This window comes from Peromyscus californicus, unplaced genomic scaffold (assembly GCF_007827085.1).
Source record: "Peromyscus californicus insignis strain IS unplaced genomic scaffold, ASM782708v3 Scaffold_13__1_contigs__length_99412109, whole genome shotgun sequence".
Classification (NCBI taxonomy): Eukaryota; Metazoa; Chordata; class Mammalia; order Rodentia; family Cricetidae; genus Peromyscus; species Peromyscus californicus.
Genome location: NW_026294424.1, coordinates 97000120 through 97022903, shown reverse-complemented (window position 1 = coordinate 97022903; position 22784 = coordinate 97000120). Strand labels below are relative to the sequence as shown.

General features: G+C 40.3%; 1 protein-coding gene across 20 annotated transcripts in view; it reads left to right on the top strand.

Moving 5' to 3' along the window:
* Znf644 (zinc finger protein 644) overlaps positions 1 to 18248 on the top strand; it is a 76960-nt gene extending 58712 nt beyond the window's left edge. For 12 of the 20 annotated variants that reach the window (XM_052735649.1, XM_052735639.1, XM_052735637.1 and 9 more), the window contains 3 exons: positions 1618 to 1740; positions 14541 to 14643; positions 16567 to 18248. In XM_052735649.1, the coding sequence (XP_052591609.1) occupies positions 1618 to 1740; positions 14541 to 14643; positions 16567 to 16759 (419 nt within the window). In that variant the 3' untranslated portion in view covers positions 16760 to 18248. The remainder of the gene's footprint in view (positions 1 to 1617; positions 1741 to 14540; positions 14644 to 16566) is intronic. The other 8 variants (XM_052735654.1, XM_052735652.1, XM_052735651.1 and 5 more) reach the window with 1 other exon arrangement.
* Positions 18249 to 22784: the final 4536 nt, after the last annotated feature.

Sequence of the window (22784 nt, the reverse complement as noted above, 5' to 3'; positions counted from 1 at the left end):
GAACGTAAGTTGAGAACCAAAGCAAAATGCACACGCACACACACCCCTACACCAAGCCAACTGACCTGTGAAAATCGGCGCTGCGATAGTGTGAGAGGCTGATGGTTAACAGCACTGCACTATTGAAAGGGACAACCTCTGGCACGTCTCTGCCAGTGCTGCAGAGTGGTGTTTTCAGAACTGGGCTGCTGGTGTCCTGCTGCTTAGGCAAGGCAGTACAGAACAGCTTCTTTAGACCAAAGGACTGGTACCTGTTTTGTGATGCCATTAACCCCACAAGCGTCTCCTCTCTGAAGCTCATTGTATTATGGGATGGTGTGCCTTGAGAGAACTGTGGTGAATATGAAGAAATGTTTGCTCGGCCTTTGGATTTTACAGTTGCGTTCTACTACAGCAGAGCAGGTGCTTCTCTTAGTGCTGGTATGCCAAGTTTCTTTCTGTTGAAGGAATATTTTGAATGTGCTGGGAAGGATGTGGCAGGTAAATAACCCAACTGTATTTTGGTATTCTTAGGTCTGGTTTATACTCAAACACTAGAAGGGTCTTTTGGGTTTATTTGTTTTGAGGTGAAGAGTGTTGAAGGTTGTGTATGTGAGCCTATGTTGACTGTGTCTTAGCTAATAGAAATTGGCCAGTGGATTAGTAAAGAATCACATTACTGTAATTCTGATTTGCTTCTTGGCAAGCACTAAATATCTCAAATATTTGTACTGTAATTTTGATTTAGGGGAATATTAGAAAAAATGCTTTCTCTGATGTAGGATTCTGGATAGTAGGGTGCTTTCTTCCATAGAAACAATCTTTCCATGTTAGTAGTGTTCTCCTTTAAAGAAGGATGAAGTTCAGAGAGCATATTAGTGTGTTAACCATGAGACAGTATTGTGACCATCATAATAGTGTTGATGACACCTGTTGAAATGTTTTGGGGGAGTGACAGTTGTCTGAAAAGTTTATATAGAGTTTAGTTTTCAACATGTTTTCTTTCCTGTGGTAGTATTGGCTTGTTGATCATTTATTTAGCACAAAGATTTTAGCAAGAAAACTTCAAATCATTAACTTGCATTATTGATTGCGCATTCAGAGTAATAAACATAAAATGCCCTGAATAAAATGTTGTGTCTAACAGCTGTTCAGTGGTGTGTTTTACCACCTCTTCTCCCAGCCTTCATCGGAAAGCCTAATTTAGAGTCAGGCCTTTTACGGTTTTGTGGGTAAAACACTTTCATTACCACTTTGTCAACTAGACTTTTTAATTCTTTATTGGTATATTGTAAGCTTTGAGCCTTTGCAGCAGAACTGTGCTATTCAAATCACAAAGTTGAATTATCATAGGCTTAAGAAATGATCTGCGTAACACAGAAATCTGCAAGAGAGTAACAGTGGGAGTTAGCTGAGGGGTTTGGGGGTCAGGCCGCCTTCCACCTTTCCAAGGAGCAAGGGCCAACTCTGAATACTAACCGCCACAGCTAACAGTTAACTCCTTCCTTAATTCACACTAAGCCAACTCAACGAACGTTTCAAAGACCATCTTCTGTGGTACTTTTCTACACACGTTAAGCTAAGAAAATTTCCCTTTTTGAAGTGAGAACTGGATTATAGTTTTCTTTTGAATGATAGGTGTGCCTGTGAAGCTTAGAACGTGTGTGCATTGCACTACGACGTTTACAAGTGCTGTTAGCCTGTCCAACCACTTCCGCGCTTGTGCACGAAGGACGAGTGCTGGACTTGTGCCTGGTCCAGGTAGGTGTGAACAGATGTCACAACAAGTCTGTTGGATAGAGTGCTCTCTTTCTCTCCTCACCAGACTGGAGCCCATAAGTTAGATGATAGCTATAGCTCTTTTTGATAAGCAACAATTGAATACACGTTAAAGTTCAGCAACTTGTAAACTGTTAGATAGAATTTTAATAAATGGTTATTTTTCACCTGGCTCATACTGATTTGATTTGGGGGAAAATAGCCCATTTGAGGTGCACTTTTGAGTCTATATTAATTCCATTCTTTTAAAAATTATACTATATTTGATTTTCAAGTTTATTTTTCTTTTAGTAGGTTCTAATGATAAAAACCACGAAAAAAGATTATAGTAGTGCTACTTTGGAATAAGGTGCTTTATTAGAAAAGGAAATCAGTGAAATTTCAAATATATAGAATAATTCATTAGTCTATAGATTGAATCTTCAAGGGGGAAAGTCTTAATAATGGACCTTTTTGACTGTTGTATAGATTTTTCTTTTAATGCCCCTAACCTACATTCAGGATTAATGAACCTAGATGTACATGTAAGTGTTGACATGCACAGTTCTGTGTTATTTTTGGTTGGCTAGTCCAGCTTTGCAGATAATCTCTTGTTTGTGAGCATTTGTCAGCTTACTCATAACACGCTTCTTCCACCTTGCAAAGTGCTTTGCTCTTGGCCTTGAACCCTCCAGCTGCCTGCTTTAGCGAGTCTCGTGTCTCAGTCCTCAAATACACCTTTCTCAATAGAGCTGCACAAATCTTTTTCCTGTTAAAATCCTCTTTCTAATCTTTTCACTTCCCTTGTTCTTTTGAGGTCATTGCCTTCTGCTTTCTTGGGTAGTTGTTTGTCCAGCCTTTTGTTCTTCCTCACGTTCTACGGCTTCCATCCACTGTGTCTGTGCTGCTCAGGAGATACTTGGTCTATGCTGGTGGTGTTCTTCTGCTTCTTCACAAATGACAGGACCACTGTTCCTATGAAAAGGAGAAAAACAGTCCGTTTTAGTTTACTGATTAAGAGCTCTGACTACGAGGTGTGATTTTCATGTACCTGTCCTTTGATCAGCGTGCAGTTGTAGACATTAAAGATGGGAGGCAGTGGAAGGCAGACACTGCTGAAGTGCAGGTCAATGTCATCATCACTATGCCGTGTGACTGACAAGCACGATGCTTAGGGACAGCCTTGTGAAGTGTGGGTCTAGGCTTCTCTTCCCATTGTAGGAGGACTTGGTCATCTGTCTACACTTGGAAAGTTATTGCATAGCTAAGCTGGCGTTCTAACCAAGACCACCTTGTCTTGGCTTTTCTCCTGTTCACTGCTCTCTACTATATGGAAGAAGTCTTTTTCTTGAATTTCTGTTTGGTAATTCTAAAATGAAAGTGGGTTTAAAGTGGGGAACATTTTGGTGAAGGCCAAATAAATGAGTCTAATTAGAAACAAGGATCCCAATATATTGATTAGGCCTACTTTAGGTTTTTGGAGGGCTTACAAAGATGTTTCACTGAGTACTTAGTAACTTATTCTGATATTTAATCGGTGAAGTGTTTCTCCACTTGACTGTTGGTCCATTAAATACTTTCATCTGAAAGCTTTTCAAAACATAGTAGTTTAAGGCACTGGTAACTGATTTTACCTTTCATTAAAACAACAACAAAAACAAACCCCAAACCCTTCACTATTAGAGAGAAAAAGAATATAAAATGAACTGGATAGTCTAGGCCATCAAGGGAAAAGAGAATATTGCAGTTAAATACTAACCAACATGTCAGAAATGCTAGACAATCAAGTAATTACTTGGCATTTCTAGGTATAAAGAAGGAAAAACACAAGTGTGAAGAAAGTCCATAGTGGTGATTTCCACTTCCCTTCCTTCGGCATTCTGAAATAATTTGTCTCAATCTAAAGTTTCTTTGATCCATAAGGCTGCGCGCGTGCACGCACACACATACACACACACACACACACACACACACACACACACACACACACACACACACCACACTCCCCTTTCCTGCTTTTTCATGCCAGCTAAGTTTTTATTCAGCTTTATTAATGTTTTTGTTTCCCAGATAGAGAATCTAGTTAATATCTCTAAGTGCCACATGCTTATTCCTTTCCCAATACTTATATCACAGGCCTAGGGAGTTCTTGATTATCATGAGGGGTCATATGAATGAGAAGCTTAGCTTTGTAAGAGATAGATAGATAGATAGATAGATAGATAGATAGATAGATAGATAGATAGATAGATATTTGTTTATAAACCATACCTTCATACAAGTACATCACAAAATTGGAACAATGAAAAAGAGAAAATAGTAGGAATGAAGCTTATATAAGACTCAAGTATGTGTGCGCCTCATTCAGCTTTTGTTTGTGTGGATTTTTATTTGTATGATCCAGTTTTGAGGAAAAAGCTTAAGTAGGGGCTGGGAAGGTGGCTTAGTGGTTAAAGTACTTTCTGAAATATGCAAGGACCAGAGATTGGATTCTGGGCATCCGTGTAAATAAGCTGGGTGTGGCAGCACTCATCTGCAGCCCCAGTGATGGGAAGTAGAGAAACACTGGCCATCTGGTCCAGTTGGCACTGCAGACTTTAGGTTCAGTGAGAGACTGTCCAGACAAGTAAACAAAATGAAGAAGCACTTTAGAAAAACATCCCAGTATCAGCCACAGGCCTCTATGTGTGCATGAACAGGCAAGTGCACATACATGTGCACATAACACAAACACACAGCTTACACATTCTCAAGGCTGAGTGTGATAACCTGTGGTAAGATGAGCTCCTAAGCTTTTTTAGAAGCATTAGCTCCTGGTGTCTTCTGTGCAATCTGGTGGAATTTCAGAGATAGAAATATTACTTCTAACGTCTTTCCAGCTAGCCTTAGACTGAAAACTCTACTTCCTAAAGTATCAATTTGCTGACTATTCAAGTACTTGGAATGTGATGGTTTTTCATCTTATTTAAATTTCATCAAATTTAACCTCTTGACTCCCACATGTAAATTACCTGCATGCTATCCCTGTTCATTTATTTATCTGATAGCACTCTAGTATTTTTGTATTATTTTTTCTCATTAAAAATTAATGCTTGTTATGATGCAGTAAGTTGGTTTACTCCCCATTGGAAGCTGCTACCCACGTACTGAATACCCTGCCCTAAGTTCCTGTCTGTTAGGCAGTGGTACGGACTAGAACCAACAGTAGTAGTATCTTAGAAAACTTCTGTGGCAGCAACAGAATTTTCTTTCTTTTTTTTTTTTTTAAAGATTTATTTATTTCTTATGTATACAATTTCCTGTCTGCATGTATCCCTGCAGGCCAGGAGAGGGCACCAGATCGCATTACAGATGGTTGTGAGCCACCATGTGGTTGCTGGGAATTGAACTCAGGACCTCTGGCAGAGCAGCCAGTGCTCTTAACCGCTGAGCCATCTCTCCAGCCCCAGAATTTTCTTTCTTAACCTACTCGTTTTTGTCTACCAACTATTTTTTAAAGTTAGATAATGACCTTTGGAATTTCAAGTAAAGTGGAAATTTATAGGGGAACATTTTTTATTTCAAAAGTACATTAGGGAATGATCTTATGTGTCTTATCTGAAGAGCACATTTTTCACAACACTTTAGAAGTAATACATACTAGTTATCTAAAGTGACCAGCCCACCATAATGAGAAATGAGAAAAAGGTTTTAAATGTTAGTCCATTTGACAGTACTGCTAGTACATTATGCTTGTTTAAAAAAAAAAAAAGTTTATTTTTCAAATCATCAATTTTTAAAGTGTAATTGTAGGTTGGATCTTACTAATGGGTATTTTGCCTGTTTTCAGCTTTACTGATAAAATACCCCTACAAGTACTAATGAGCTCAGCCAGGTGCTGAGTGGGTTCATAGAGCATTAGGAAAGCCCTCCTGTGCTGTGAAAATGCTGTAGGAGTGCCTTCTACTGTGACATTGTACAAGCTCCCCATTAGATGTCAAGTGATGTTTTGTACCCTCATAGTGTCCTCTGTTACTGCAGTGTGAAGGCTTATTCAGTCCCATAAAGTATAAGCAGAATATTGATCTTAAAACTATTCAAAGAAACTTTAACTCAAAGCCAGATACCTTGATAATTCTCTCAACTGGATTGGCTTTGAAAAGAACAAGACATATCTGCTATCAGAGTTTAAGGAAGGGTCATTGGCAACAGTAACCCTCAAAATTAGAGCTGTTCAAGAGTAGTGCACAATTTAGTGCCGTGTGGGCTGTAAGTGTCCAGCATTCAGGCAGTTGCTTAGCTTAGGTCCCTTTGGTGCAGACCTGGGAATGGAGGGGACTGACTGTCCCTGCTTCCCTTGTAAGCGCACACAAATGGACATGCATATATACTCACATACACAAAAAAGAACGCATGGTATATTCTGCCTTGTATTTTAAAAGCTGTCTGTGAGACAGTGTCCGTATTTTCTTAGCTGTGGCTTATCTCAGTACTACCAGGTATAAGGAACAAGAACATGCATCTGTGCTTATGTGGCAGTAATGTGTAATATTCAAACTTGGCGAGAAAGTAAAGCGTTCTGGTTGAGTACATTTTCTAAGATTGGTTCTTTAGTGCCAAACTTGACTTTTTCCCATAAGCATTGTGGACATTATTTTTGCCTTGTGAAACAGATGTGTAAATGTAACCTTGTACCCATTTAGAATAACCTATAAAGGGACTGAGTAACTGTTTTGGTATACGAGAGAAGGTGTAGGTTTTTTGCCCAACACACCCAAGAAGATTGGCTGATTATCACTAATTCGGCAAGCATTCCTTCAACTCCTGCTGTGGTCCAAGCCATGTGAGCCCTGTGCTAAGTATAAGTACTACAGAGAGAGATTGGGTTTTACTTACAGTAGAAACACATATAAGCATAACTGTGATATTACAGCAGATGAACACGTGCCGTGAACGAGCTGTGTGAAACACTGCAGTTGTAAAGCACTGGAAGCCTAGACCAGGACCAGCGAGGCTCTTGCAGAGTGTGTGAGGTTCTGGTGTTGTCATTGGCTCATTAGATGCTGGACTTTGATCCAGTGGTTTTTGCATGCTAAAATCATGTACCAAAAAGGAGCTACACCCCACCCCAGCATGTGTCATTTGATTTGAGCCTCAGAGATAACTGGTTGAAAAGGAAAGTTAGGGTTTGGAGAGGAAAGGAACCATACTTGGAAAAAGAGGGAGTAATGTGGGGAAATCTGAAAAGTTTATTAAAAATACTGGGAGGCAAGAAGTGGGGAATTAAGTTAGGTGGTTGAGATATGTCAAGTAGATGACATAGGGAGCTAATTAATGCTGGAACTGACTTTGTAATGAAGCAGAACCCTTTTTTCTGTGTGTTTTGAGACGGTCTCTATTATGTAGCTCTTAGTGTCCTGCTACACACTTTGTAGACCAGAAATCCATTGTAAGAGTCACCTACTACAGTAATGATACTAGGGCAGAGAAGGGGGCACAGATGGACGGCTGGTGTGGTGGAGGAGTTGTTAGAACAAGAGGTAGGAGACAGGTGGCTGGAGGGCAGGGCATCTATAAATAACCACTGGAGTGCTGCCCTCGGTGACTTCTCCGTATCCAGCAATTCCTCCTCACCTGGCTGTCCAGCTAACACCACTGCAGACCAAATACTTCATTTTATTATGCCTGTTTTGGCTTGTCATTGGTTCCAAAGTTTAGTTCTATTTGATTGTGTTCCCCCCACCCCGCCTGGCTCCAGTCCTGTCAGTTTCACTAGTATCCCCACTAGTTTTATTACTTGTTAATTTTCTAGGATTTGCTTTTTAGGTTAATAATTTTTAATGTGTCCAAATAACTTTAGTTATGTTCTGTGAGTTCACTGATTTCTTTCTCATCTAACATCAATTCTTGAGTATTGTTTATGATCTGGATTATGGTACAGTTACAAAGTACGTTGTTAGCCAGAACTAAATGTGGGTGTTTTGCTATAGTTGACTTTATGGGGATTATCCTGGTTAGTTTTTTGTCAGCCTGATACAAGCTACAGCCATTTGAGAAGAGGGAACCTCAGTTGAGACAATGCCCTCACTAGATTGCCCCCTGGGGTATTTGTTTGATTAATGATTGGTGGAGGAGGGGCTCAGCCCATCGTGAGCAGTGCTACCCTTGGGCCCATGGTCGTGGGTGGTATGAGAAAGGAGGCCACAGAACCTCGGAGGAGTAAGCCAGTGAGCAGTGCTCCTGTGGCTTCTGCCTCACTTCCTGCCTCCAGGTTCCCACCCTGAGTTCCTGCCCCAGATTCCTTCAGTGATGACCTAAGAGGTGCAAGATGAAATCAAACCCTCTCCTCCCCAAGTTGCTTTTGGTCATGGTGTTTTATCCCATCGACAGAAACCCTAAAACAGGTCTAATGCAGATATACTCGAACTGCCTCTTGTGAGGTTAGGCCAAGAAGACGGCTTGTTGGAGATTTCATTTCTCACTTATTCAGAGGTGCAAAAGTAGAGTTTACTATTTCTTTGTTTTATGTAGAGTTTGAGGAATAATGTTAATTCTTGCTATCCAGTATCACATATGTGTATGTAACACAGACACACACACACACACACACACACACACACACACACACATACATATACACACACACACACACAGTGCCTTAGGTAGAAGATGCTCCCAAAAGAAAATAACCCGATGAACATCATATCTGCTTTTAGTTTTGAACTTTGTTGGAATATGTAAAGTCTTAAAAATGATTAAAAGCCAAATCAAATTCATTGAGACCATAGAGTTGTGACATTTAGATTTGTCTGTCTTACTGAAGTTGAGTGTGATTGTCTTGCTGTACATTTGTTTAATTATTCTTTAATTATTCCTAAGATGATGTCAGCTTATAGAGGGCAGGAGTTTGATTAAAATGCTTAAGTAATTCTTTTTTTTAAAGGTGACTCACAGATTCATATTGTGTATTTTAATGTTTGTTCTGTGTTCTGTGTGTGTCTTAGTCTAAGAGAAGTAATTGCTCCTCTTGGCAAACACTTGCCTTGCTGAATAAAACAGCATGGAGCGCAATTCACCTTGGAAAGACGATTTTAACTTTTTTTCCTTGCTAACACAAAGAAGTAATATTTGCTGTCCTGTTACCGTTTGTGTCTGGTTATTCTTTCTATGTCTGGATATATTTACATATTGAAACAGTGGAGGCATCTACAAATTTTGCTTTTTTTTTTTTCTTCTCCTACATAGACTTCAAGTATAAATAAGAGGCTACTTTTCAAATTGTTTTCATATCATCCTCTTCCAGGTGAAATATCAAGTGTTTCTAGGTACATTTGCCCTTCCCTGGCTGTTGATTTTGATTTGGGGTCAATTACTATTTCAATTACTATTTCATGGTCATTGTACTATTATGGTACCAGGTACTCAGGACTCAACACTGAATACGTTTGTATAGTCTCATGAAAAATGAATATGTAGTAGCCTTTGTTTGAAAATTATTTTTTAAAAAATACCCCCCAAACTAGTTCTTTTTCCGTTGAAACTGAGAAAGGTAAAATACTTATTTGAGTCTTTTCTATGCTTGAGTTTCCTGAACCTCCGAGGATTGCAGCAGCAGTTAGAATGAGTTTCTCAGACTCACACTTGAGTGTACCTTGGGACATGCATCCTTTCCCCTCACAGCTGCCACAGCCACCTTCTTCACCAGCCTTTAGTGGTGCTGGGACGGTGGTTACCTGCTGTGATCATTCTTTTCCGCTGTTTTTTCCAAACAAACCTGTAGTTGCTTTGCTTTCCCAAAGTTCTGTGCTAACCGCACAGAAAAGGCATTTTCTTCCTTCTGGTGGGGCATGACATGCTTCTGTTTGGGGTCTGTATCGTGTGGCCACTGTGCTTCAGTGCATCCCAGGGCTGTATGGTGTGAAGATTCCTCTCTGAAACTTGGGCTGAAATTGAATTACTATTGTAACCATATTAAGAGGTGGAACTTTAAGAGGTCTTTAAGATGGCCTAAGCAGGCCATCAAGGCTGTACCATCATGCAGGCCTCTATTAATGGAGGGAGGAGGTTTGCTTCTGAAGGGCAGGGTTTCTCCAGGAAGAATGGCTTGTCCAGTTTTCTCTGACTCCCCACCCCCGACTCACACACAATGTGCTCACTTGTTCTGGTACCATGGTGCAATCTAAAACAAAGGTCCTCACCAGGCGTGAGCGGACTTCCACCTCCAGAATTACAGTGTGTTTATTTGGACAGTTAAGTTGTTGCCAAGAAGTGGGACTGTTGTTAGGAATACCTGAAAATGTGGAAACCCCTCTGAAGCTCCATGATGGGCGGAGGCTGGGAGAGTTAGGTGAGCGTGCTACAAAAGAAAAGCTTGCGTTGTTACGTGTGGAACATTGAGTGATTCTGGTGCGGGGTTAGAAGAAAGCTGTAGATTCCTTAAGTGTTGTGACTGGAATATTGGTAGAAATATGGACAGAAAAGGCCATTCTGTTGAACTCTCAGACAAAAATGAGGAACAAGGTATTGGAAACTGAAGTGTAAAGGTCATCCTTGTTATAGTGTTGTGAAGAATTGGGCAGAATCGTGTGGACACAGAGAAGGAGTAGGCTATCTGGTGCCTAACATTTCCTGACAGCAAAGCATCAGGCTGCTGAGTGTCCACCTCAGCCGCCGTCTGAAGCTACAGTATATTATAAGTAGAGTGCAGCAGGGTGGCGAGGAAGTGTGTTTGGGAGAATCCTAAATGTGTCAAGAGACCCTTTGCTAGAAAGAGTGTTAGCTATGAAGAAGCTTGATGCTGTTGTTTTACAGGATGGTTAAAGACTGAGGGCTTGTGGGCCTGTGGCAGCTTTGGCTTCAGTGGTCTAATAGACCCACCACTTCAGAAGATACACGTGGGAAGCCTTTGCTGTTTCTAAGTGACATTAAATCTTCAAGCCCCCCAGAACGTAAGAACTGCAGGAGCATGGCTTCCATGGGGCTGACCAGTGAGTCCCCACTGGGGCAGCACCCAGGAGCAAGGGGGGTCAGGAGCCAAACTGCTGCAGAGCACCTACACCAGGCAGGTGTAGGGCTGTTACAGTCGGAATCCTCTAAGGCCCTGGGTCTGTGGGAGCACCAGCATGTGACATGAGCCTGGGACAACTACAGAGCATAAGTGTGCCTGGAGTCAAGCAGAACTGTAGGACTGGGCTGTCCAGACTCTCCAGTGTGTCCTTACTGCCCCATGTGGGGCAGTAAGGCTTACTGTTTTTCTTACTAACTTTTGGACTTACGTAGGACAAGTTTCTTGTTTCTTCTCTTTTGAAATGAGAATGTCTGTCTTAGGCGATGACTGGAAGCTGCAAGGCTCTGTCCTCATGAGAGGATGGGTTGGTTAGCACAGGTGCGCATGCCCGTCTCCCTGCCGTGTTATGGCTGAACAAGGAGGCCTCACCAGAAATGGGTGCCACACTCAGTCCTCAGGACTGTGAACTATACACTTAGGTGATTTCCATTCACCCAGTCCTGGTTTTCTGTTCCAGCAGCAGACAGCACACTAAGAAACATAGATGTATACCAGCAGTCAGCTAAAGAAGAAGCAGATGAAGTAGAGCGCTTAAGTCACTGGGCAGGGATGATTGAGAGCAATTCAGAATGTTAGTGGTGAATATTAATTTAGTCACAGTGTACTTCTTGGTCACAGGAGCTTCAGGTAACACCAAATAAATCCTCTTCCTCTGAAGTCATTTATATAATGAAGAAAAAAAAGAAAATTTCTTAGAAACAATTATTGTATACAATGAGGAGGACAATGGAAAGAGCAGAAGATTTTATATAATCACATTAGTGTCGAAAGTAACTTCTTTTTTTTTCTTTCTGTGTATAAAATGAAATGATTGTTGAGAAAACAGACTTGTCTTTGGATGTGTGTGTCATCTAATGCCGTGCTTGTTGTTACCTGTTGTTACCAGGTTACCTGTTACCTGACTGTTTCATAGCATAACACTGTGGGGGCTTTTGAGTTTTTTCCATATTTAGTAAAACACGGATGTTTTACTAAAAGTTAGATTGTCAAGCATCTATGTATGACCTTGCAGCTCAGTCCATTGTCTTTGTAATTTTGCAGTAGCAGGTGAAGTCTTCCATAAACTCGGGTAACTTGAGTTAAAAAGATTTCTAACCAATCTTTTGGAAGACTCTGGTTCCCTCCACATTTTCTGCATTCTGAGCGGCATGTGAGGGCCTGAGTCCCCAGGCCTGCTTCTGTCCTACAGCAGCAGTATAGCTAGAGACAGAAACGGGGGACCAAGACACAGTGTTAGACCTGAAATACTGAAAATGGTTGGTCTGGAATGCTCTAGGACAGACATGTTTGTACAGTGTCCTTTGCAGTGCATGGAACAATTTATGTTGTCTTTGATGTAGCAAGGGCCATGAGAATGTCTTCCTTGTACATGTTTTTATGTTACTCAGTTTTTATAAATTTCTAGATGTGTTGACTGCATTACAGGGGTGGGTTGGATGCTAGTATTAAAAACAAAAAAACTTGTTACTCAGTGTATTCATTTCACCTACTAAACAGTGTGTTGGGAACCAAGGCATTTTAAAATAAGATGTTAAGACATGTAGACGTTCAGGTTTTATTATCAGGGATGTGAGATTTGAAATATCTTAGTCTTAGGAATAGACTTCTAAGGATTCTCAGTGCAAGAACTTCTATAACCTGACTTAGAAACGTAGCCAGCAGAAATTCCCAGCTGCACAATGATGGTGGCCCTATTTTCTGATGTCTTGCCACCTCCAAATATTAATGCTGAAATTTTGATGGCTTCATTTACAATTTTAGATGTTATATCATTCATAGAACACAGCATCAAAATTCAGAAAATACTGTTCTTCTTCATTCAAGCAAACTCTTCTGATCTTACCAATGCTGGCTGTTGAGTTGCGTCCTCCAGATCCCACAGCGTGTCCGCGTAACTAAGTTTGGTAGCGTGTGACCCATTCCGTGACTTCCTTGACCATTTGCTACCAGTAGCACTCTGAAGATGGTTTGTAAGGGTCATTATAACGCATTCTGTTTGTGTCCTACAGTAATTTATGTGCATTCTACAAGGATTTTTGAATATAGTGTGGCAAGCCCTTCAAAGAAAGATTGTAACTGTAATTTAATGCTAAACCTTGCTGTGTCCTGTATCACAGAGGCAGACATCATGTGTCTCATAGGTGGAGTAACTGATGGCTAGTAGTTCTCTGAATTCTCTTTCCAGAGTGCAGGTCACTTAAAAGTGACTTAAACTTTAAATTGCTCACTGCAGCAGCTGTGGAAAAGAAGTACACTAGGTGTGAAGCACCTCGTTTCTACGTTGTTAGACTGCTCTGTTGTACGTACCAAAGGTAATCAGAACCTGTGGTTGCAGCAGTCTTTAAACAGACGGTACGGTGGTGTTAGGAAGGAGTGGTACCCGTATTGCATCGTGCTAGAACAGATTTCCATTCACACGGCATCTGAATGCCGATGGTTAAACTTTGAGTTTTCCTTATTTCTGCTCCAGAAGCATTTGTTGAGTCCCTGCTGTGTACTAGGCTCTTGATTGAAATACCAGTGAGAACCTTAAAAGAATTTTGTAGAGCTGGGTTACTTAGCTATTCTTCAGACTTCTAGTAGTTCTTTTCTTATTGGTCTCTTGTCTTAATAAATAATAATAAAAAAAAAAACCTTTGAGTCTTAGATTTGACCTTTCAATAGACAAGTGACAAAAAGCTGGGAGTGGTGACTGAGCCTTAGGTCCCCGCGGATTCAGTTGACTGTGTACACTTCTGCTGCTGGGAGAGCCGGGACCTCTGTTCTGTGATGGACACCTGCTCTCGTCCTTAGAAGAGTGAATGAAGGCCATCTGGGTGGTTCTTGAGTTACACTTGGGCCCTGTGATGAGCTCTTTCTCTTCCTGCTGCTTCACACGCAGCACCCACACCTACCGTCCTCCCTTTGTCCAAGGAATGCTGTAGCTCTGTCCAAGGACTCCAGAGCATTGCCTCCTGTCTAGTTCACCCATAAAAATCTTTTCTTTCATTGACTCATACTTTTGAAATAAATAATTAAAGGGAAGGTTAAGTAATGGGAAAAAAAATGCCAAAACCAGCACTAAAATATTTCATCTACCCTTAAAAAAGTATTTTTTTTAAAATCACATTTTAAAAATAAACTACTGGAGAAAATGTAAAACTGTAAAGAATAGTTGGCATCAAACACTGGATCCAGTTGTGAACTTAGATAATATAGTTTATAGTTTTTTCTAATAAACTCAGATGTTTGCATGATTGTACATGTAATATAGGTTGAGTTTAAAAGTGAAAACTGATCTATGCTTGCTCTTGAATATCAGCGGAAATTGACTTTTCATTGAGCTTTGTATTACATTGTTGATATTCCATTGCTCAGTTTGCTAGATTTATTTAATAGAGCAGTAATCAAATACAAATTTAATTGAATACAATTTAAAAGTTGCTGTTTTCCTGGAAATAGGATGTTTAAAATTATATGTGATCAAAAGTAAAGATTCCCATTATTGTAATTATTGACCAGCTGAGCTCCTGGTTCCTTAGCCATTGTCCTCCATTCTGCATGAGTGGAGGAGACCTGCATGGGAAAACAGCGGCACAGAACGCATGCGCAGATAAGATGCCGCCACAGAAGTGGGTCCCTGCAAATTAGTGCATGCCCTGTAAACAGGGAGCTGGACACAGACTTCTCTGATGTGGTGTAGATCACATGACCTCTGTTAGGTGGGTATGCTTTAAATATATGAGGAATGTTAAGTCTTTCTCTTCCTTTTTTTTAGCTTTAGATTGTAAGCAAAAGAAATCAAGGTCAAGATCTGGAAGCAAGAAGAAAATGCTAACATTACCTCATGGTGCTGACGAGGTTTACATTCTCCGATGCAGGTAGATGCCTCTGTTGCCAGACATCATCCCTGTTTTAGGTTACCTTTGAGACACAGTAGCTATTTTAGTTGGCATTTTTATTTTGTGGCATACTCAACAATAGAGTTGTAAATGAGTTTGCAGAGACAGACTTAGAATCTTAATTCATCATATACTTATGTTTGCTTCAACAATTAGTAAGGCAGGGTTTGTTTGTTAGTCAAATGCCTGTATTATACTGTAACTTATAGAAGTGGAGTATTAATTGTGCTTTATATATTTGGTCAATTTAGTTTGGATTGTTTCTACGGTCTTTAAGTTCCTGCTTATTAACAACATGTAGCTGGAGTTTTCCTGCCTGGCCCATGGTCAGGACAAATCTCTCTCACTCGCCAGTCCCACAGCCGCTCAGACCCAACCAAGTAAACACAGAGACGTATATTGCTTACAAACTGTATGGCCGTGGCAGGCTTCTTGCTATCTAATTCTTCTATCTTAAATGAACCCATTTCTATTAAACTGTAGCTTGCCACGTGGCTCATGGCTTACCAGTATCTTACATCTCGCTTTTCATAGTGGCGGCTGGCAGCGTCTCTCTGACTCAGCCTTCCACTTCCCAGAATTCTCCTCTCCTTGTCCCACCTATACTTTCTGCCTGGCTACTGGCCAATCAGTGTTTTATTTATTAATCAATCATTCACAGCACCAACACATTTTCTTTTCCTCCATAACACACCTCCCTCCATGCCCCCTCACAGATAAGTGCATAGACACAGTGTACTTCTGAACTGGAGAAGGGTCTTTGATGAGATACACACTTTGGAATAATTCTTGTGAATGAATTTAGATGGTATCAAAGTATTTAGTGAGACAGGAGAAGTGGCTCAGCAGCTAAGAGCACTGCCTACTCTTCCAGAGGACCCAGGCTTGATTCCCGGCACCCATAAGATGGCTTGCAGTTCCAGTCTCGGCATCCTACAACCCTTTTCTGGCCTCCAGAGATACCAGGCCTATGCACATGGGGCACAGATGTAGAGGCAGGCAAAATATCCAGACACATAGATTTTTTTTTTTGTAAAGAAGCCTATTTAGTTAATTTTAAATCAAATAATATTGCAACCCCTACAAAAATTAAGAGCATTTACTAAATCCATTAATAAAGGTGTGCTGTGGAATGTTCTGTATGGCAAATGTGTTGCTAATTAGTCAATAAATAAAACACTGATTGGCCATTGGCTAGGCAGGAAGTGTAGGCGGGACAAGGAGGAGAATAAAGCTAGGAAGTGGAAGACTGAGAGAGAGAGACGCTGCCAGCCGCCACGATGAGAAACAGAATGTGAAGATACCGGTAAGCCACGAGCCATGTGGCAAGGTATAGATTAATGGAAATGGATTAATTTAAGCTGTAAGAACAGTTAGCAAGAATCCTGCCACGGCCATACAGTTTGTAACCAGTATAAGTCTCTGTGTTTACTTGGTCGGGTCTGAGCGGCTGTGGGACTGGCAGGTGAGAGATTTGTCCTGACTGTGGGTCAGGCAGGAAAACTCAAGCTACAAAGGTGTAAATTTATTCAACTTAATTTAAACCAGTGACTTCTCAACCTTCCTAATTCTGCGACCCTCTAATAACAGTTCCTTATGTTGTGCTGACCCCCAACCATAAAATTATTTTCATTGCTGCTTCATAACTGTAATTTTGCTACTGTTATGAATTGTAATGTAAATAACTGATATGCAGGATGGTCTTAGGTGACCCCTGTGAGAGGGTTGTCCGACCCTCAACTAGTTGTGACCCACAGGTTGAGAACCACTGACTTATTAGACAAGTGCTCTATGTAGTGTATGGTGAGATTTATTTCTTACAGTATTGGCTTTATGTGAATTAGTTTTAAATAGAATTAGTTATATTAAGAGAAGTACTCTTATCCACTTCTTCTCTTGCAGGTTTTGTGGCCTAGTCTTTCGGGGACCACTGTCTGTTCAGGAAGACTGGATTAAGCATTTACAACGACACATTGTGAACGCTAATCTCCCACGGACTGGAGCCGGCATGGTGGAAGTCACGTCACTACTTAAAAAGCCTGCCTCGATTACAGAAACTTCATTTTCTTTACTAATGGCAGAAGCAGCTTCATAGAACCAGGAATCCTTTTAAAGAGCAAATTTAATTGGATGTAAATTTAAAATTCTTTGTCTTTTTTTTTCTTTTTTCTTTTTTGTAAGCTACATCCATTTATAAATACTAAAGTAGGAAAAATGGGGGAATGTGAATTACATCAGAGCAAACTGAATACTTAAGACAGTAAGTAGTCTATATTTTATATAGGGTGGAAATGTGTTCTTAAGGTTTACTGAATTTTGTTGGCTGAGTTTACTCAATTAAAGGTCTTACATCTGAGAGCCATTTGTAAAATGTTGCACATGAATTTACAGACAGACTTACTGAAAGATTATGTTTTCTGCAGTGTTATCAGAATCAAGACTCTGTTTCTTCCCCACACTTACATAGAAAACTAAGATATTATATTTTGTTGGTATGTATTTAGTGTTTTGTATAATACCAGGAACTGCTAACTAAATTCACTCAACTTAGGGCATTAAATATCATGTACTTCATAGTTTGAGACTGTTCACCCAAATAGGGCAGAGTACTATCTATCTAGTAGATGTGTAAGTGTTTTTTTAAATCACATGGAACGGTTTTTTTTTATACTAAAAAGTCGGAGGGAGATTTGTTTAAACAAGTATTTCTAAAAGAAATATGTACATAGTCCTGGAAATTATTTGTGGTAAGGAAGTGTTCTTTACCCCAGTTGCATTTCTCAGACAATGAAGTGGTGCATCCATGCTACCTCCTACTTTGTCAACAAAGATGCTATTTACCCTTTCCATTTTTGTATCATAATAGATTTTAAAAATCTAATGTTCTTTATTGCAAGACATACTTTTGTTAACAGATTTGTTTCTTTGTAACGTTTTACGTACAGTTTGACATGCTTACAGGACAGGGTTGTCTTTATTTAACATTGTAGAAATGTAATTAATAAACCAGGCTCACTACACGATTTAGATAGGCTTTCTCATTTATATTCACTTCCAAATTTGATCAGTTAGCAAAACTATTAATACACAAAATATTTCTACATATGATGAGAATGTTTACAATTTCAATCTTAGAGCTTGTTTTGGATGTGATTATATGTATGAAAATTGTGTAACACTATGCTCATGCTAAGGACCGACATAATGGAATTACTGAAATAAATGTGCTGTGAGGAATGGAAAATAATGGTGCAGGTGTCTTGGTCATGATAAGTTGTGATGACTTTCTTAAACTCTTTCCAAAAACAACTTAGTTCCTTTAATCCAAAATTAGCATCCTTTACAAACAAGAGTTTGTATGCAAGCACCCATTCCATGTCATTTCATGTAGTTGCTAATATAGGTGAACCAAGGATATGCATTGATACTTTTCTTCATTTGTAAATAAAGTTAAAAAACAGTTAAAACGAAGGAGTATTTTGGTAGAGTATATACATACCTCACTGCCAGTGAAATGACTTTCCTATGGTATAATCTCCTTACCAGAAATCACTAAATAAAAAAACTTCAAGAATTATAATGCCTCTAATGTGAAGCATCTCTTCTTTTTTGTCATGGGAAATAGTTCATGAAGTTGTTTCACTTATTTGAATTGTTTACATTTACTTTGGTTTTCTAAAAACACTACATTGGTCAATATGTTATATGTGAAAAAATAATTTTCCCTGTTATTAATCTCTTAATTCGGGGCCATTTAATGTGTAGAATCACAACATGTTTCATTACTTTTGACTGAAAATATACCAAATCTGTGTTAATATTGATTACCTCTTACTAAAGATGTTCTATTGAATTTCCATAAGGAGATTTCAATCTGTGTATGTCCTCTTGTCTGCTCTCTGATTTCCCTGGGCTGGCCTTGAACTCAGAACCCTCCCATCTCAGCCTCTGGCCTCGCTGGGACTACACCAGTATGGCGCTGTGCCTGGCCCTCTGTAACTTCTGAAATTGAAATTGAGCCATATGCTAACAAAGCAGGTGGAATTCACAACTTTAGTTTTTTGTTTGTTGTTTGTTGTTTTTAAATCATGGCAGCTACCAAAGTGTAGTAGAGTGCATTAGAATTAGTGTAACCACATATTTCAGAACTAAACCAAAGACCTTCCCATTTTAAGGATGCTTGGATGATCTTTCCCTTTAGTTACTCATTTTGTTTATTTATTTTTCTTTCATTATTTACTTTTTAAAAACCCCCATTTATTCACTTACCTTGTGAGGAGGGCACAACACACTTGAGGAGAGTCAGAGGATGCTTGCTAGAGTTGATTTTTCTCCTTGCACCATGTGGGTTCAGGGTCAGATTCAGGTGGCCTGCCTTGTAACAAGACAAGCATCCTCTGCTGCTCCACCTCACAGCCTCCCTCCCCCCATTTCTTGAGATCTTGTTTTATTGCTCTAGCCAAGATTTTCAACATTATATTGAGTAAGTGTGATGAGAATGGGCACATTTGCCTTGCTCCTGATTCAAAAGGAAATACTTTCAGTTTTTCAATATTTACTTATAATGTTGGGTATAGATTTGTATAAACACCCTTTGTTATTTATGTTCCTTCTGTCCTGGTTTATTTATCAGAAAAGAAGAGTCTTGAACTTTGTCAAAGGCCATTTCTCCAGTTGTGTGATGTCTGCCTTTAAGTATACATGTTGTATTTAACATGTATTGATCTGCGTATGTTGCACCAATCTTGATGCATACCTGAGATGTCAGATTGGTAGGGCGTTTGTCCTTGATGTGTTTTTAAATACCAGGTGGTTTGCATGGGTTTTATTAAGGATGTCCACACTGTGATGGCTATCTTGGTTGTCAGCTTGACACACCTGTAAAGAGGGAACTTTAGTTGAGGAATTGCCTCCATCAGATTGGTCGATGGACTTGACTAGGGGGTATTTTCTTGGTTGCTGATTAATATCCAAGAGCCCAGCCCACTATGGGTGGTACCATCCCTAAACAGGTACACCTCGGCTGTACACACAAGCCAGGGAAGCGGGCCAGGAAGCAGAGTGCTCCCTCCGTGGTCTCTGTCTCTGCTCTAGTTGCCTCCTGGTTGAGCTGGTGTGGTTTCCCTCAGTGATAAAGGCTGTGGCCTGAGAGCCGGAAGATGAAATAAGCCCTTTCTTCGCCAGCTGCTTTTGGTCATGGTGTTAACATATCACAGGAACAGAAAGGAAACTAATGTTTACCTGTGTTCATCAGGGAAACTGATTTACATTTCTCTTTTTTTGTTGGGTCCTTATCTGGCTTTTGGTGTTCAGGGTACTGCTAGCTTCATAAAATGAGTTTGGGAGTGTTTTTCCTTTTGCTTTGTGTAGGCTAGTCTGAGAAGTGCAACGTGAGTTCTGTAGAGTTCAACAGTGCATCATCTGCTTGGGGCTTTTCTTTGTGGGGAGACTTTATAATTGCTTTGATTTGATACTTGTTATAGACTTACACTGCTTATATTGTCTTGATTTGTATGTCTTAGTGTGTTTGGGAGTCGATCCTTTTTTTTTTTAACTATATTTTTCCAGGCTTTTGCAGTTTAAGTTTTCAAAGTCAGTCTATAGTCTTCTCTCTGGATTCATTGGCATTTGCTATAAAAGTCCATTTTTTTTTGTTCTATCTCTTAGTATTTTGGGTCTCTTCTCTCTTCCTTAGTTCAGGTAGGGATTTGTCTTGTCTTTTCAATGAATGAACTTTTGTTTGATGGTACGTATTACTATTTCAGTCTATTAATTTCTGGCCTGATCTTTATTATTTCTGGCCACTTGCTTCTCTGGGTTTGGCTTATTTTCTAGGACCTTGATTGAACTTCATCCTTAGGCTACTTTTTTAATGTAAGCACTTAGTTATAGTTTTTTTCTTAGAGTTGACCTAACTGTGTCCTAAAAGTTGTAGCAGAGTGTGCTTTCATTTTCATTTGATTCTAGGAATTTTTAAACAACTTCCCTGATTGCTTCATTGACCCACTGATCAGTCAGGAGGGTGTCTTTCCAAGGGCCTAAGAGATGGCTTGGTAAGATCCTGTAGAAGGCCTGGGTTGGGTTCCCAGCACCCACACTGGGTGGCTCATAACTATCCTTACCTCCAGTTGCAGAAGGATCAAATGCATCTGGCCTTCAGAGGCACCCATACTCGTGTGCACATCCACACACAAAGATATACATATATACACATACACACAATTTTTTAAATACAATATTTTTTAAAAGAAGTATATTGAGTTTCTCAGGTGTTTGTGTGGTTTCACTTGTCAGTGATTTCTGCTTTACACCACTATGGTCTGCTGGGAAAATAGAAATAATTTGCTTTTTGTATTTTTAAGTTGCTATTTTGTGGCCTATAATGTGGTTCTATAGGCACTCCATGTCTGTAGATACGTGAAGACCATTGAGTCCATTGTGAGTTTGGACCCTGAGGTTTCTCTGTTACAGTCTAAAGAGGAGCATAGGGCACTAATCACCCACTGTCTTAGTCACCTTGCTGCTGGGCAGAGAGCGCCAGGACCAAGGCGACTTGAAGACAGCATCTAATCGGGTTTGATTGTAGGTTTAGTTAGTTTGTGGTTATTATGGTGGGAAGCAGGCAGGCATGGTATTGGAGCATTACATTCTGTGGGAGTGGGATGGGAGAATTGAGAGAGGGAGGAGAGAGGGACAGAGAGAGAGATATTCACCTGGCACTTCAACTACCTTCCTGAGTGTGTGCCTCTTGCCTCCAGATCTGGAGACGGACTCTGGAGTCACTCCCAGGAATTTGGGCATCACAGAGGTGCCCGCCCAGTCGAGCTACACAGTAAGCCAGCCATGCAGACTGCACACCAGAGGTGCCTGGATGAAGTGTTCCCAGTCTGCACTCGTATCTACTGATCAGACGGTCTAACAACATGGAGAGAGGGAGGAGAGACTTCGCATGACTTTTTAAACCTCAAAACCCAGTGCCACACCACGCCCAACAAGACCACACCTCTTAATCCTTCGCGAGCAGTGGGTGCCGTTTTCATTTAAACCACCATACCCACTTACTATTGTTTCAGGACCTATCGGACCCTCCGTGTCCATTAACATAAGCCTCAGCGTTTGGTGTGTGTGTGTTCATATGTATTGACCTTTATTCATATGTATTGACCTTTTCTGATTTTTTTAAAGTCTTTATTAGATATGAATAGCTACATTGACTTATTTTCAGCTTCTGTTTCCTTCATCGACTTCCACTCTGTGATTATCAGGCTGGGTATCTGTCCGATGTGTTTTCTTAGAGACAACAGATTTCACTTTCTTAGATACATTTTTCTAATTATTGTTGCGGGGGCAGTGTGTACCGTGGCGTATATGGTGAGAGGAGAGCTTATGTAAGCCAGGGCTTCCTCCATGTGGGCTCCACAGTTCTAACTACTAGGCCCACTTGGCAGCCAGTACCCTGGCCCATGGAGCCATCTTGTTGGCCACTGGCTTCACTTCAGTCCAGTCAACTCATCTGCATCCCTTTATAAATTTTGGTTTTTACATTTTAAATTATTGCTGAGAGATGCTTGCTAATTTTTATGATTTTACCGGTTGTTTTTTCTGGGTGGCTGGATTGTTTTCTTTTCCACGTGTTAGTATGGGAGTGTGCTGGTTTGCTATCCTGGAAATGATAGGTTTCTTCCTGCGCTCCTTTGTGCAGACGTTCCTCCCATGACCTCTTCCTGTGATTGCAGCTGTCTTCTGCGTGCGCAGTTCTCCAGGGCTGTCACCTGCAGGGCTGGCGTGGTGGCTGCCACCTGCCTTAGTTTGTACTTTTCTTGCACTGACTTTCTCTGTCAATTTCAAAAGATAGCTTTGCTGGATATGGCAGTCTTGGTTGGTAGTTATTTCCTTTCAGGGCCCGGAGTACGCCATTCCAAGTTTCCCTGACTTTTAGGTTTGCCAGTAAGAGATCCGATGTTATCAGAGGTGTTTGCCTTTTAGGTTGATATCTTGACGTAGTGTGCCACGGAGAGACTCTTCTCTGGCCACGTCTGCATTCTGAATGCCTCTTGGATCTGAATATGTATTTCTCTTTCTCTCTCGCTATATATGTGTGTGTGTGTGTGTATCCATAT